This window comes from Equus asinus, chromosome 17 (assembly GCF_041296235.1).
Source record: "Equus asinus isolate D_3611 breed Donkey chromosome 17, EquAss-T2T_v2, whole genome shotgun sequence".
Classification (NCBI taxonomy): domain Eukaryota; kingdom Metazoa; phylum Chordata; class Mammalia; order Perissodactyla; family Equidae; genus Equus; species Equus asinus.
In genome coordinates this window covers 13,106,467-13,124,426 of record NC_091806.1, presented here as the reverse complement: position 1 = coordinate 13,124,426, position 17,960 = coordinate 13,106,467, and the positions used below count along the sequence as shown (strand labels likewise).

Here is a 17,960-nt window from a genome sequence, read left to right as displayed (position 1 = left end):
GAGTGCCTTTGCTTCCAAAGGTGCTTTTAAAAAATTACATTTCCACCATTCCTTGTAGCACATAATTGTCTACAAACCAGAATTAGAATTAGAATTGGCTGGTGAAAAGAAAACATAATTGAGAGTTAAGGCAGAAACTATTTGTACATTAAAGTCTTGTTTTAGACACAGACCAAGGAAAAGAAGACTCTGAAAACAAAACAGCTGCTATAGACAATTACCAGTGATGTAAGAACAAATTTGTGTCATGGAGCTGGACAATGATCACAAATCTGGATTATAGAGAAGAACCCATATCATGAACATAATGAAATTCTAAGAGCTTTGGAAATAGAAGCTTTGAAGACAGAGATTAAGAGCTTCGAATCAGGTAGTCTTGATTTCTCATCTTGTCTCGAGCTATAATTAGCCTTGTAAATGTAAGTAAGTTGCTCCACCTATCCACCTATTTTTTGATTTGTAAAAGGGACACGACATTGCATACTTCCTTATGTTGTAAGAATTAAACAATTTAAGTGGAAAAAAATGAGTCAGCTGAAAAACAGTGAAAATTTCTCAGGTGCTGTATAGCCTTCAGAGATTTCTCCAGGGCATAAGGTATTCTGGGGACTGCACATCCTGACAGAAGAACACTGCTCACTAACCATGATCACAGAGAGACCAAACATGTGACTCAGCCTCACTTCACTTCAAAATATGACAGAAATGTCATCCACTTACAAGTAGGAAAAGCATAATGGTAATTACCTCAGCAAGGAAACTTAATGGGGTCAATGATCAGCTCTCTGGACATTAAGAGCAAGCCCATCACCAGCTATCTATTCTGGGATTAAAATGCCCTTAAATATATCTGCAGTCATAAATGGGAGAGCTGGTGTGAGATGCATAAGTAGAACTAATTTCAAAAGCACTCACTAATGATGGATTCTGTCCTGTCCAGTTCTCTGGAAGAAAGAGGATAAGGCCGAACCCCGGGGTGAGACTAAAAGACATTCCTCTGTACAGAGCTGGTGATTCCTGAGGAAGAGCTCAGAAATCTGTTTTCAGGAGGACATTTCTCACCCAGGGATTTTAATATCAGGTGATGCTGATATTTCTCATGCTCTCAGAACTTATATAGGTTAGATCTCACTATATACAAAGACCTTTAAAAAATAAATGTTTTGCCATAAATTCTTATTTGTGACCATCCTGCAAATATAGGCAAGCAACAGTATGTTTAAAACATCAAATTTATCATTTAAAAATCTAGTTGTAGTCCCCAAGAAGGATGGAACGAGAAAGGACAACGTAAAAATGAGGAAGAAGAAGAGGAGGAGAAGGAGGAGTATGACGGCTAATGGTAATTGAGCACTTTTTGTGAATAAAGTCTTGACCTAAGCACTCACATTATATGTTTCAGAGGCAACTTACTTCTGACCCTAATTTTTTTCTGTCCTTAATTTATGTGAGGCCCCAAATTATGGAACTTACCTCTGTCTAAAACATTTCATTGTTTGGAAATAATGATGACCCTTACATAGGATGGTGTGAGCAGCAATAAAACGATTGCACAAATAATTATGACAGCTATTTTAATTGAGTGTTTACTATGTGCAAAGTGCTTTATATCCTTTCTCTTATTTAATTCCCACTAAAGCTCAATTAAGTGCAGTAATTTGATATTCTCATTTCATAAATTAGGAAACCCAGGGATGGAGAGGTTAATTACATTGATCAAGATCAATTAGCTAAGATTTGGCTGAATCAAATTCAAACCCATCTGACCTAAACGCTTTGTGCTTTATGAAACCCATTTTGCATCTCTTTAATATAAAACAGACAAGAAGTGAAATTTCTTACATTTCTCTCTAATCTTTGGAATTCTCTTCTTGAAATCCTTTGGTCTTCATTGTTTAAACCAATTTGAAGCTGGACTTGCTTTCATAGATAGGCCAGTCTGAAAATGTATGAGTCTGAAAAGAACCAACTCATGACTAGCTGGTAATATATAACTCGATGAATGTTTTGAGTTCCACATAACAAGAAATTTCTTTGAAATTATTACCTTCCCCGTCTGCTCTAGTTTGTACATAAAGAAGTATCCAGTGACTTATATAGTACTACTTTCTGCTGATAAATGAAAACAGAAATTAGCAAATATGTTTGATATGAATGTATGCTCATCCTATGGTTGTCCATTACACAAAACAAAAACTCCACATGAGGGAGGGGAGTTCAAGAGAGGTGAAAAACTATCTTTTTATGTAGCTCACCAGTAGCCAAATAGCAATGAGTTTCAGAATAAAAGTTTCAAATACAAGTTGTCTCTTTTTGCTCCACTAGTATATTTTAAACAGTACTTAAAATTCAGAGGTTTGCATTATTTCTACCTTTTGTGTCTCTGTTTCTATTTTCCCACTGGCAGTGAAAGGAACTGCCATTTACTATACACCTGTCAACCTGTCAGACACTATTCTCTTCATATACATTCTCCTTTCATAAGGGCATAAATAAAGGATTAGAATGCCCATTTTTGGACAAGGAAACTGAGTATCAGAAAAGTTTATTTGCCTAAGATGCCTGGTAAACTGAACAAAGAAAGAATTTAGCCCCTGAGAGTAACTTTTAAGATGGTAGAGGCGTAACAAAGTTTATAGAAGAAGTTGAAGAAGAGGGTAGGGGAGGAGAAAAAAATAATGAGGACCAGAAGGCTAGCTACTAAAATGTTGATAATGATTCTCTCTAGGCAGTGGGCTTATAGGTAGATCGGCGTGCGCGTGCACACACACACACACACACGTACATACAGCTCTATTTTCTAACTTCTGCCCATCTTTATTTTCTAAACTTCAAAATAGATGTCTATTTGGAGGGAAAAATAATTTACATAGTCTTCAAAATAGAGACACCATTACCTTGTAAACAAGATTAGTAATAATTTTTAAATTATATACAAAACTTCTGGTGATATTTACTCGTGTTTATTCTAGCAGGTTGATTTTTTAAACAAATAGGCAGTATTCATAAGTTAGTTGAACCATTATGATTTGGACAAGAAACAAGGACTTTATAATCATGATTTGGTCAAGAAAAAAGGCTACACTAAGATCAGCCTTTATGCCATTTGAAATTTTAACTGTACTAAAAAGAAAGGTGATTTTAAAATTTCAACTAAACTGAGTATATTTCTCTAGAAATCTCTTCAGATAAAATTGTGACAAAGGGACAAATAGATAGGCTACTTTTTAGTGAGCCTCATCATACTTTCATATTTCTTACTTCATTGGAAAATTGGCTCAATTAAACTTTTATTATCTAACAACAGAAATGAATGGATATAGAATCAAGGTCTCAGTTACATCTAGCTATTATACTATCAAAATATGACAAAGTGAAAGAAGACAATATTTATTTTGCCTGAGAACTCTGTAACTGTTGTTTTGTTAGACATAGATGTTCGGAGGTAAAGTAATAATTATTTCTTGATGATCTCCTGAATTTATTGGCTTTTGGAGAATACTTTTGAATGCTCAGGGTAAAGAAATTGCTTTTTGTATTAATTTCTAGTTGCTTTTTTTCTTAGGGTAAAAAGTAGATAAAGTTGCAACATGGTGAATTACACAATATTTGTCAAAGGATAGGTTTATTATAAATTATTGGAGCCTACACTCTTAAAGTGTGAAGCCTGGGAAGGGTTATGGTCAGAGCTGGTAAAACCAGAAAACAAAAAGAATGAACATGGACATATGTTTCAGAACACTAGCATCCTTAGGAATTTGAAACAGAGAGAGTCAGAAAAAATACAAGGAAATACTACTTTGTATCATTGGCCAATAAACAAGCCATTCTACTCTAAGTGTAGCATATATTTCAAACTTTGTAGAGATAAAAAGCAAAAGAAAATGAAATCTGTGTGGAAGGTTAGGAAAGGGTTGAGGTAGATATAATAATATCAAGTAAAACATATTGGGCATATATGTACCAGGAACTGGATTAAGAACTTCACATAAGGTTATCTAATTTAGTACTCAATATAACACTTTAGACATATATTATGTTTATTTTTGTCTTTATTTTAAATACAGCCATCAGAGTCTCATAGAGTTTTGGTCACTTACTCAAGGTCATCCAAAAATTAAGTGTGGGAAATAAGACTGAAACTCAGGTTGATCTATCTCCACGCCAGAGCTTACCCTCTCTGCTGCAGTGTAGTAGTGATACTGCTGATATCATAAAGGGTGATGAGAAAGGATGGAAGCCAGGCCTACATGCACATAGACTGCTAGCTATGGCTAAGTGTGAAGTTATTTGGTTAAGTTGCATTTTGCCTTACATTTCTACTACTCAATTAATTGTCAAACAGACTCAAAGGATATCATCATGAATTACTATTTAAAGATCTGGATGATGGATCAAAAATAACTGATTTTGAGTTTTGGCTGATGTATGTCAAAGCTAGATAACCTTGATTAATTAATTAACAACACCAGGAGACACAATTTTCCCATTTCTAAAACAGGGATAATAATCCTCCGTGACATATATAGTTCAAACAGTTGTTTTATAAGCAAATTATGCAATTCAAGTGAAAAGACTAAGTAAACCATAAAAGTCTATGAATGTGAAGGAATGGATAAGATGGAATAAGATGATATAGGATTAAAATACAAACATTGAAAATAATGTCATTTTTATTTCCTGCTTTACCGCTTATCATCTATCTGCAATTCCTTACTGCATGAAGAGCTTTCTCATGGCATTTTTTTACCTCTTTGCTTCTCAGAGTATAAATGAGTGGATTCAACATAGGTGGATTCACCTTTGTCTACAGATAAAGTTGACGTTGGACGTATATAAGTAAATACACAGGGTGCAAAGAACCAGGCAACAACAGTGAAGTGGGCCCTGTAGGTAGAGAGGGCATTGTGTCTCCCTTCTGCACTATGGGACTACAAGGAGCACAGGATGTGAGTGTAAAAGGCAACCAGCATGAAGTTCAACAGGCAGGTCACACCACTGTTGGCAACCACCAGCAAACCAAGGGCATAAACATTAGTGCAGGCAAGTTCCAGCAACGGGTAAAAGTCAGAGACCAAGTGATTGATCATATTGGGCCCACAGAATGGCAACTGAAGGACCAGGAGGAGCTGAACTGAAGAATGTAGGAAACCCTTCAGCCAAGCCACTCCCACTAGCAGGGCACAGAGATGCCTGGTCATCATGAGCATGTACTTCAGGAGCTTGCAGAGGGTGATCTAGTGGTCATATCACTGTCAGCAGAATTATCTCAACACCTCCCAAAAATGGGCTCCAAAGAACTGAGCCATTCAGCCTTTATAAGAGATGGCTTTCCCTTCATACAAGAGTCGGTAATGAGTTTGGGGGTCATAGAGGAAGAATAACAGGTGTCAATACAGGACAAGTTGGCCAAGAAGCTATACAGGGGGGAAGCCAGGATGGAGCTGGAGGTGAGGTGATGGTTGCCACAATAAGCATGCTGACACAAACTGTGACAACACAGGTGATAAAAAAGACCACAAAGAATTCTCTATACCTCTGGGTTCTATGAGAGTCCTAGCATGAAAACTTCTGTGATATTGTGTGGTATTTCCACAGAGGCCAAGAACACTGGCAATGCAGGTACAGTATTGCCTGCAAAGTCAAGAGAGAAACATAATTGTAACAGAATTAATTCCAGGGGAGAAAATTTTTCAAGGTGTCCTTTAGTTACACCCAATTTCCTTTATCACTCTAATCCTTTCTGTTCCAAAATTCTTGTATCAGTTCATTCTGTTAACCCCAAATTGTGAGCGTATTTCTCTCTGTTAACCTTAGCATCACTGGGCACTAGATATCTGAGTTCTTACACAAAAATAATTTATCTAAATTTTAATTTCTTTTGTTACTACTGAAATTTAACATTTGGCAGATTGATTTTCTAAGTCAATTGAAGGACATCTGACTAGTTTCAGTATGGTGCCTCATAGATACAATGGTACTTGGGAAAACTATGAAATATTTAGGATTTCCTGAAATTTCTGCATATGTAGCCCATACGCTTTGAAACAAATCTTTCTTCTTGGACTTTGCAAGGAGGCTTGCTACACTCTCTGTCAGAGTTTGCAATAGTAACACAAATTGATGTAAAACAAACTGAAATAGGCTTGGGAGAAACTTATTTGCCTAACTTCTCCATTTTTCTCATTGCTCATTTACTCTCACTCTATGCCCATGCTGTGGACAGCATCAGGTCTATGAAGTCAATTTAAGTTACTCTTCTCTTTTGCTTTCCCTGGGCTTGGTGAAGTCCTTCTAGTTAAAGGCTGCTAGCTCCTCTGAAGTCTACAGGGAGAAGTCAAAGTTGAAAGAAAAAGATTGATGAGCATCAGCGAAAGATCTACTAAATGATGATCTGCCTATCCATGACATAAAGGAAGCTACGGGGCCGGGAGAACAAATTTCCAGTCGTAAACAACTATAAATCTCAATCTCATCTGGCAGAATATTCCTACTCACCTCTGCTGTCCTAATGATATTAAGGAAATGCTTATGGCTTAGTTACCGATTAAATAAAAAACTATTACCAACCCCACCCACCACCAACCTATTATTCTCCAGGAAACATAGAGCTACTTAAACTAATTAAATCTTCCAGCTTGCTGAAGAAGTGATGCTCAGTATAATAAGAATTGAGAGAGAATCATTTAGTGTCAGAAGCAGAAGAGACACCCAGATATAAGAAACACTGGAGAGAAGATTCCTGTGTTGATCAGGAAGCTGCCCCCTTTTTCTCTCTCCAAGCTTTACTGTTGGAAGGCAAATACAGCTTCTGCAAGTGAGAAGTCTGATGGGGACCCTTTCAGATTAGAACATTATGTCCAAGAGAAGACAGCAGTAATAAGAGCAAACACCTGTGTAGCACTTAGTCTTTGCCCAGCATTGTCCTAACTGCTTTACAGCCATCAGTTTGTTTAATCCTCACATCATCTCCTTGAGGTAGATTAGTGTTTTTACCCTTGTTGTGCAGAGGAAGAAGGTGAGACACACATTTTGCAACATACAGAAGCATATTCAGCTAATCAGTGGCAGAGCTAGGCTTTGCATCCAGGAAGTCTTGCTATAGAGTCTGTGGGCTTTGCTTTACTTTACTGTGACTTAAACTCATCTTATTTTGAATCCTTCCTCTGCCATTTGCTAGTTGTGCAATCGTGGACAACTTCTCAAAACTTCAATGTCCTTATCTATAAAATAAAAATAAGAGTACTGCTCTACCCTCAGATTGCAAAGAGGAACAAATGAAAACAGTGCATGTTTAATGTTTGTACAGAGCCTGGATGTGGTAAATATTCCATAAATGGCATCTGTGATGTTAGCATCATCAACATCATGGGAAATAAATTCTTCACATGGCTTAAGGAGCCAAGGACCTAAGTAACTGCATCCAACACTAAGCAGGTATTGATATGGGTATAATTTTATTATAAATATTAAAAATGTCCTTATACCAATCCCCATACAGAATATGAGAGTAGAGGAAATACAATCAATATGAATATTATACAGTTTAGCCAAATAATGAATTTACATGCAACAAAATAAAAATGTTTAGCTGATTTATCTCTGTGATTCAAATTTGCAGGAGTACAATATAAATTATTTGCTAAAAACCAGCAAAAATAGAAATCTCCTGTTTGAATTACCCATGAGAAAATTATTTCCCACAAATTAATGAGAATTTAGTAAAATTACTCCACTGCACTTTTGTTTGAGTTGGATTTTTCTTTAATTTTAAAAATAGATTTTAGAAAACTTATACTGACTGACTTATATTGACTCAGAGGACACCAACAGGTCACCAGGTTTTGTTGTCATCGTTTTTTTTAACATCCTAACATCATAGAATGGTCGGCCTGGAAGTTGTCTTAAGGGGTCATCCAGGCCAGCTCCAAGCATAGCATCTCAAATTTCACTGTTTTATGTGATTGAACTCCTGGGTGAAATTCAAATTTGTTTTTACATTGAGGCAAAACACAGATTGGGCAATTGCTCCCGATTACAGAAACTCATCTGAGCTCAAACTTTCTTAGAATAGTGCTGGATGACAACCCAAAATGGAGTTATTTAATTACCAGCAGCTGGGAATTATTTCCATTATCCATTTCTCTTTTATTGCCGAAGAACCCTATGACATTTAAAATAATCTTTTCCAATTGTCTCCTTTTTAAAGGTGGTGGATTCAAGACTCAGAAAGATTCGGTGCAGCTGGTACAAAGTCACATGTGTGATTCATGGCAGAGATGAGGCTGGAACCCAGGTTGCTTGTTGCTGGAGCCTGTGATCTTTCAAATATAACCTCCACCCTCCATTATCTACTCTCTCTGTGTTTGACAAGCCAAAAAAAAAACAAACAAAACAAAAACACTGCTGCTGATATTAGGGAAGACGACCTCACAGAAGGAGTAGTTGGCTTGTTGGCTCTGCATTCTGCTAAGAATACCCATCAGCACAGTCTCAGAGAAAATATTTCTCCTTCCACCAGAATGAGTAATTTATAAGGTGGGAGTGATGACATAGGGATTATCAATACTATGGGCTTTCTGTCTCTCTAAAGGAGGCTAATTCTCCCCTCACAGGATCACTTGCTGAAGCAGTGTTGGAACTAGCTTTTGCCTCATTCACAGGTTAGAACGATATTGATGCCATCATTTAATTAAACCTTTTGAATACAGCTTAGGTCTCAAAGAAGTGACATATTTTGTCTCCTAGAAGTGCCCAGTGTCCTTCTAGTGTCTAGACAGAGGTCATAAATTGGAGGAAAAGGGAGTTAGGATATTTCAGGAATTGGTATTGGAGTGTCAGCATCTTTAGGAAAATCGCTGAGTGAGCAACAACAAAAATCAGTATCACATATTGAGCATCTTCTGTGTTCTAGAAGTGGATCCTAGGCCCTTTCACATATATCATCTCTTTCATCTACCCCCATAAAGCCTGGAGAAATGCACCACTGTCCTTTATCCTTACCTCTAACGTGTGGAGTGCTAAAAGATCAAGAAAACTAGAGTCAGAATGACCTAAATTGGAATTACACTTCCACCATTTCAATCATTCAATAAGTATTATTTTAGGCTCCACCTAATAAAATATAGCATTCTGGTAAATGCCAAGAATATCATAGTGAATAAAACAGACATTGCCCTTGTCAGCCTGGAGCACATGTTCTAAAAGGGTCAGTAACCACCTCTAAAGCCAGGCAGGGGCATAAACAAATAGGACAATAACAAAATCAAATATGTGAAATTGCTCAATTCATATATTTTATGTATATTTTAATGCTGATAAATATTGACAGAGATATACATGTTTAATACTTATTGATATATGCAGCAAATTTTCCTCCATAAAATTTCTAACCATTTACATTTCCAACACTCTTGCCTGTTCAGCACATGTGTAGAGCAATTCCCCAGTACTGCATGAATCTTATTCTAAGCCTTCTCCAAACCTGTTCCCTGAAAACTTCTAGAAAAAGTCACAAAATAGGGAGGATTTAGTCCACTATAAATTCACATCACCAACTTCAAAAGGCCCATCAAAGTGGCCCAGCAATCCTACTATATTTCTTTAATCAATACATTTTCCCAATTCTCCACAAGAACCATTTAAAATCTGCTTTAATTTCTTCAAGATTCCCTTTTCCACCTCAGTCTGAGTTAAAAAGTGTGAAAAAACTTTCTTAGAACTACATTTCTGTCTATGACCTTCCTTCCTTCCTTTTGTCCCTGTCTGCTTCACAGGAGTCAGACCCACATCGCTCCTAGTGGCTCTTCCCACCTTCCCTCACCAGAGGTTCCCCCAGTAAATCTCTTATACAGCTACTCTGTCTTAGTTTCTGCTTTTCAGAGAACCAGGACTGATAGAGATTATATTAAAAAGTCTTACAAAGCAATAGGATAAACACAGACAACCAAATGAGATTTGAATAGAACTTCAGCAAAGAAAATCTACAATGGTCAGCAAACATATAAAGGGCGCTCACTTCTTTAATCATCTGAGAACTATGATGCAGAACCACAATAAAATACTACTGCAATGTCCCTTCCGCATGGCTAAATGAAAAGGGCTGTCAATACCTAGTGTTTGATATCAATATGGATGAATTGTATCTCTCATATGCTGCTGGTGGAAATATATAATTGTTTCTAAGTACCTGTTGAAAAGCTATTCAAGATTGCCAGCCAATGTCAAATATACATATAATCTATGACTGAGAAACTCCACTCTGAGGTATAAATCCAAGAGAAATGTGTGTACCCGTGCATTGGAAGACACATCACTATGATTGTTAATAGAGCTATTTGTAATAGCACAAAACTGGTAACAACCTAAACATCCATCCTCATTAGAATGGATAAAAAATGTATGGTACATTCATACAATGGACTAACAGATCAATGAAAATAAATGAACTACAGGTGCATTTAACAACATGAATGAATCTCACAAATGCAATGTGGAGCCAAAGAATCCAGTCTTAAAAGATTACAAACTGTATGATTGCATTTACTTAAAATTTTAAAATAGACCAATCTAGGGCTGTATACTTAGGTGGTAAATGTATAAAAGTATAAAGAAAAAAAGAAGTTTCATCATGGAAGAGATAAATGGAAGAGAAAGAAATGGGATTGGGGAAGAGATATAATGGGTCCTGGAAGGGCTAGAAATCTTCTCCTTCTTGACATGGTTGTGGTTATATAGGTGTTGCACCTTACAATTCAGAGATTTTTTCTTTGGTTTGGTTGTTAAGAGTTTGATTATGATGTATCTGGGTGAATTTCTTTTCTTTTTTTTTTTTTCTGAGGAAGATTAACCCTGAGCTAACATCTGCTGCCAATCCTCCTCTTTTTGCTGAGGAAGACTGGCCCTGAGCTAACATCCATGCCCATCTTCCTCTACTTTATATGTGGGACGCCTACCACAGCATGGCTTGCCAAGTGGTGCCATGTTGGCACCCGGGATTGGAACCAGCAAACCCCGGACCACCAAAGCGGAAAGTACAAACTTAACCAGTGTGCAAAGGGGCCAGCACCCTGGGTGAATTTCTTTAAGTTCATCCAGTTTGAGATTTGCAGAGCTTCTTGAACCTGTAAGTCTTTATGTTTCACCAATATTTGGAAGTTTACAGCTGTTATTTTTCAAATATTTTTCTCTGAACTACATTCTTTTCTTTTTCTAAGACTCTGATAACATGAATGTTAGATATTTGGTATTGCCCCACAAGTCTCTGAGACTCTATCCTTTTTTTTAAAATCTCCTTTTCTCTTTGTGCTTTGATCTATCTTCAAGTTCACAGACTCTTTCATTTATATTTCCATTGTGCCACTGAATTTTTAATTTTGGTTATTGTATCATTCAGTTCTCAATTTGCAATGTTATTCTTCTTTATAATTTCTATTTCTTTGCTGATACATTTTATCTTTCATTTGTTTCAAGTATGCTTGCCCTTATTTATGGGATCATGGTTATAGGATTGCTTTAAAGTCTTTGTCTGAAAATTCCATTATCTATGTCACTGCAAAATTGGCATCTGCTGATTATTTTTCCTTTGTAGGTTAAGGTTTCCTGATTCTTTGTATACTGAGCAACATTGGATTGTATCCTGAATATTTTGAATATTATATTATGATACTTTGGATCTTTTTTAAATTAAAGAGAACATTAAATTTTTAGTTTTAGCAAGCAATTAATCTTGTTAGTTGCAGGTGGCAATTTCCAACCCACCTTCTATGGGTTGTGATTCCAATGTCAATTTAGTTATCAAATCTTTTGTAGTGTTATTCAGACCTGTCATGTATGGCACCCAGTGGCCAGTCTAGGACTTGGGTTGTGCTCAAACCTGTGATGTCATTCTCAAAGATTGGTATGTTGTCTAAGTTAAGATCCACACAGTTGCAGCTCAGAGGTGGGCCCTGGAATGCATACACAACTTCCTGGGGTGACTCTCTTAAGTGCTCTCATCTCTTTGATCTCACTGATGCTTTCTGCCTCTGGAAACTTTGCTTTAGTTTTCTCATTGTGCTGCACACTTCCCACAACCGAGTCTATGTCAATGGGGAAGATTCAGGAGTAGGCAGAGAGAATAAACTCAATGAGGATTTGTCCTATGCTCTCGAGATGATAGGTTCTATGGCCAAGTAGAAAGATCTTCCTCCCTAAGAGATTTAGGCACCTGCTCAGCCACCATTGTTGCCCTTGTCACTGCTTCTCTGCCACAGGCATCTGGGACAGGAGAGAAAATTAAAAAACAGGAAAACAAAGAGGTCCACCCCATGACTCTCTGGCCCATTTGTCTGACCAAGAAGAGACAGGTTCTCCTGGAGTTCTTTATATATGTACCCAGTACACACTTCCAGGTCTAGACTGCTTTTGAGTTCCAGCCAGTGATACAGAGGGGAAAAAATCAGAAACTTCAAATCTGATCTCCTTCTCCAATGTTTCTGCAATCATTTACTTTTCACAGTGCTGAGGTATCTTTTCCATGCATTCTATGTAGCGTTTATAGCTGTATCTCTGCAAGAAAGAAAGGAATGACTGTGCTTACTCCATCTTTTCCGGAACAGAAGCTCTTCAAGATAGAGTACAATTTGAAGTTGAGCTAAGAAGATTTGCTCAGAGATTAGCTGTTAGAAGAAAGAGAGAGAGAGAATACACAAGGATGACTCCCAAATTTGGGGTGCTGAGCCAAAAGAACAGTGAATGAAGGGCTGGCTTGAAGACTCTCTGCTGGAAAATAAATAGGCATATAGCTACATCTTCTCAAGTCCCTAATACTACAGAATTTAATGGTAGCTGAGGTGGCACCTCCTGTCTCTCATTCACAAGACCATTATTAAAACCCACAAACCTTAAATCTCTCATGATTACATACTCAAAAAGAAAAAAAAACCTGCCTATTTGTTTTTCTCTAGTCTCTCCCATCATTCTCATAAAATTAACTTTCAGATAACCCTTTGGGGTTTATCTGACATAAGAAAGAAGGCACAATAAAATACTGTCTTTTGGTATTCAGACCAAATCACCTGCAAGGACATCTCCCACCCCCCAGAAGAATTTCCAGGGACGAAGTCACTGTTTAAGGACGGGATTTTAGTGGGATTCTATCAGTGCTGTGCTCCCAGAATCTAGGACAGTGCCTGAGCTGTTGTTTTTCATCAAGAAACTAGCATGAGTTTATGAGTTCTAGTATATTATGTTTTTAATGTGCCTTTTGGAAAAATCACTTGTGCTTATTTTAAATGAAAACCAAAGTATAAATAAAATTTCAAAGTAAAGTAGAATCCAACCACCAAATTAAGTACCGTTGTCACTTCGATAAACCTACTTGCAAGCACATCGCTATCTGTACCAGCAGAGGCAGAAGTTAGTCACAAAATTTTTATCACTGGGCCACATGTCATTTCATAATCTGAGTTTTAAATTCTGTATTATGTTGTAAATACCTTCTATGACAACAAATACAGATAAATGTCATCTTTTTAAAATAGATAAACATAATCTGTGTACTATGGAATACAAAATTGTGGGGGAACATGTAACTTACTTATATTAGACGGGAAACAGAAAAATTACGAGCTTCAGAAACCAGGAAAAACATATAATAGTATTGCGTAGGAAATGTTATTACATCTAATGAGATTTTCATCTGTGCCTAAATTGTTCTTCCTTCCAAAGAAACATTTTTAAAATTTCCTTTCACTGTATTATCAACAAAATTCAGGCTTGAAACAGAATGCCTGGGACAGCTGACTAGAGAACTCAAAACGTTCAAGTTATGATGACACATACAAATGGAAAGCAAAGGCATCTCATTATAACTACGAACCAGGAGCAAGCATTTTACTAAGCAGATTAGAGTGAATCAAGCATCCTTGATGATGTACTTGATAATGCCTGGACTTTAAATAAATCTGCCCAAGTGCACATCAGAGATTGTTTATAGGGACATTGATAACAGGAAGCTTACAAGCAGACAGTATGAACAAAATAAAAAATGCAGGGGAAGATAAGAAGATACTAAGGCACTGTGCATTTTGGCAAGATCAGACTTGAATGCATAAAGATCTGTATTTAAATTCCAGCTCAACCTTGGCTAAGTAATTCAGCCTCTGTGAACACAGTTTCTTCCTTTTTAAAAAGAAAATCATGTCAACTTCTTATGAAGACAATATGAGATCTCATTTATAAAGTGATTAGCACAATGCCTACCACCAAGTCAGCGCTCAATGAACTATACACTATGTGTGTGAGTGTGTGTCTGTGTGAGGTCACATGTCCACAACATTTAGACATTTGTTTTAGAATTTCATGACACATCATAGTTTATTATATACAACTGTACTTATGTTAATTTGAGTACAAGCCTATTCCATACATTTCAATGGCTTGAATTCAATCATTCCTAATTTAATTTTCTTTAATCTCAAAGTCAAAAACTACAGATTCTTTCAGATATTATTGTAGATAGGAATCAAATATAGGGGAACCATCAGCAACTACTTTGACCAATATTCTGGCATACAGAGTTGGAAGACTAGGTTAGCAACATTTCAACAAGGGGATTCTGCTCATCATAGACTCTCAATACCCCAGACTGATGAAGACTCCATCTCAGACAAAGGTGAGGGAGAGATAGGTAGTATTTCCATGAAATTTAAATGGTATATAATAATTTATCTGGTCAATAACGTAGAACATAGGATAGATTAGACATAATGTCAAACATTCAAATCAATTTTACTTTGAAAATGTTTGATGTTCTCTCAGTTGTCATCATGACAATATGAATTGTTAATAAAAATGACTGCATATTTCTTTCCTTATTGAATTTGTACCCCCCATCCACAATTGCTTATTTTTCCAAAGATTCCTCATGGCATTTTTCACTTCTGCATTTCTCAGTGTATAAACTAAAGGGTTGAACACAGTGTAAAAATACAATAAAACACAACCACTAAAGTAGATGATAGCCCCATGGAACTAAATATACAAGGCACAAAGAACTGGGCAACAACAGTGAAGTGGGCCCCACGGGTGGAGAGAACTTTGTGTCTTTCCTCTGCACTTTGGCATGTCAAGGAGTGCAGGATGACAATGTACAAGGAAGCCAGTACCAAATTTCAGCAGGAAGATCATACCGCTGTTGGCGACCAACAGCAGACCAATGACATATGTGTTGCTATAGGTGAGATCAAGCAAGGGGTACAAGTCACAGACAAAGTGATTGATCACATTGGACCCACTGAATGGCAACTGAAGGTCCAGGAGGAGCTGAACCAATGAATTTAGGAAGTCCCCAGCCAAGCCATCCCCACCAAGAGGGCACAGAGATGCCTGATCATGTAGTTCAGGGGCTTGCACATGGCCAGGTAATGGTCATAGGCCATCACTGTGAGAAGACTGGTTAGGCAAAAATGTCCTAGATATGACAACAAAAGTGTAAATAATATAAGAAGAAAAGTGACAAATTTGACTCCATTAAAACTGAGAAATTCTGCTCTTCAGAGTACGTTTTACAGAAAACAAAAAAGACAAGCCAGAGATTAGGAGAAAATATTTGCAAATCACTTATCTTATAAAGTACTTGTTTTCACAATATATAAAGTACTCTTGAATTTCAATAGCAATAAACAATTCAGTATAAAATAGTCAAAAGAATTGAATAGAAATTTGACCAAGGAAGATATACCAATGACAAAAAGCACATGAAAAATGCTAAACATCACTAGTCATTAAGGAAATGCAGATTAAACTCATAACAAGACATAACTACTGAACTATTAGGCTAAAATAACAAATATAACAATACCAAGTTCTGACAATGATGAAAGCCTAAAAATATCATGTGTGTAACAATTGACTTAATTCCATTTCTAGGAGCTCATACTTACAAACTTTCATAAAGACTTCATTGCAGAACTATTTGTCATAGAAAAAGATTGAAGGAACATGAAGATGACTAGATACATTAATTTTAGTGTATCTGGTTAAGGAAATATTAAGAAATATGAGGAAATTGAAAATGAGTTCAGTCTATATAGACTAATAGGGAAAGACGTTTGAGAAGCTGAGTAGTAAAATGCAAAATTTATACACAAAAACATAAACAAAAACACATACAGAAACTATGCTTATATTTGTCAAAATATCACTTGAAGAATCTTACAGAGAACAGTGACTGCATCTGGAAGGACGTGGAGACTCTAGTGAGGAATGGGTAGGAGATTTATTCTACACTGTTACAATTTTGTATAGATTATATTTTTAATATTTATATTTTATAATTTCAACTTTTATTTAAAAATGTAAAACATCACACTAAAAATTTCATATGTAATGCAAATGAAATTGAATAAAGGAAATACTCAATAAATCACTAAATATTTTAACAAGTACAATAAAAAGAAGGAAAGTAAAAGAAAAATCTGAATAAATATAACTAAGAATGAAAAAATAAGTAATAAAAATATGTGCAGAAAGTAAAAATTACAGTAAATATATAAACATTTCATTGACTAATTCATTACATAGCATTTGTTGACTCCGTTCTGTACATTCATTTCACCTTTGTAGGTGCTGTAATAAACAAGATATTATAGAAGTTACATTCTGGGAGAGAAATTATTATTAATAGTACAAACACAGAGTTCACCCTTTAATTATAATTATCATAAATCCTTTGGAGAAAAGAAAAGTCTCCATCAGATTTATGAAGAATTTTACACTCAAAGGATGTGGCTGTAGTGCTAAATTACTTTCTTCATTATGGATTATGCACTTACTTACTAGTTGATGTGACATTTTTTCTCCAGAGCTTCTTCATAGCATTAGTCATTTCTGAATTTCTCAGAGTATAGATTAACGGGTTCAGCATAGGGGTTACAACTGTGTAAAACACACTCAATGATTTGTCAATGGGGAAGGTGTTTGCAGGTCTTACATAAATGAAAATACAAGGAACAAAGAAGAAGACAATCACAGTGATGTGAGAACCACAGGTCTGGAGGGCTTTCCGCCTCCCTTCCTGACTAAGGTTCTTTAGAGAGTACAAGGTGACACCATAAGAGATGAGTAACAATAGAAACACAATAGTACAGATCAGTCCTCCATTGGCCACCACTAAGAGGCTGATGACAGAGGTGTCAGCACAGACAAGTTTCAATAAGGGGTACATGTCACAGGAAAAACGATCAATCACATTGAGGACACAGAATGGGAGCCCATAAATAGTGCTAAGTTGAATTACTGAGTGCAGAAAACCTCCAACCCAACACACTACTAGCAGTACAACACACACCCATTGCCTCATGATAATCAAATAAGGCAAGGGCTTGCAGATGGCCACATAGTGGTCATAGGCCATCTTCAACAGAAGAAAGACTTCTGATCCACCAAACAAATGTGATGCAAAGAGCTGAATCATACAACAATAGAACGATACAGTATTTGTCCCAAAGAACAAGTCAAAAATCAATTTGGGGGTAATGGAAGAGGAATAAAGGACATCCATAAATGAGAGACCACCAAGAAAAAAGTACATCAGGGAGTCCAGGGTCTCACTGACAGTCACAGTCACAACAATGAGCATGTTGCCCACCATGGTCAAAATATAAAAGAGCAAAAACATAACAAAAAGGACTTTCTGCTCCTTTGGATTCTGTGTGAGGCCCAAGAGGACAAAGTAAGTCACATTGTTCCTTGGTTCCATTTAGTCCTTGTAGATTAGAAACACTGCACCTACAAAACAAGGGGGAAAACTTTTAAATGCATTATAAGGTTAAACTTTTATTTATTCATTCCAATAAAACAATGTGCATGGCATGTCTATTTGTGTCACCTATGTCATAGACATTGTAATCATCAATTTGAATTACATAGTTCCCTACCCTCAGTGATATGATGCATAATGAGGGATCAGTCAACCA

At 36.5% G+C, this 17,960-nt stretch overlaps 1 protein-coding gene across 10 annotated transcripts in view; it reads right to left on the bottom strand.

The window, feature by feature from the left end:
* Nucleotides 1–13,866: 13,866 nt before the first annotated feature.
* LOC106841573 (olfactory receptor 4A47-like) overlaps nucleotides 13,867–17,960 on the bottom strand; it is a 65,780-nt gene continuing 61,686 nt past the window's right edge. For all 10 annotated transcript variants that reach the window (XM_070487722.1, XM_070487717.1, XM_070487720.1 and 7 more), the window contains one exon: nucleotides 13,867–17,772. In XM_070487722.1, coding sequence (XP_070343823.1) covers nucleotides 16,814–17,743 — 930 coding nt within the window. In that variant the 5' untranslated portion in view covers nucleotides 17,744–17,772 and the 3' untranslated portion in view covers nucleotides 13,867–16,813. The remainder of the gene's footprint in view (nucleotides 17,773–17,960) is intronic.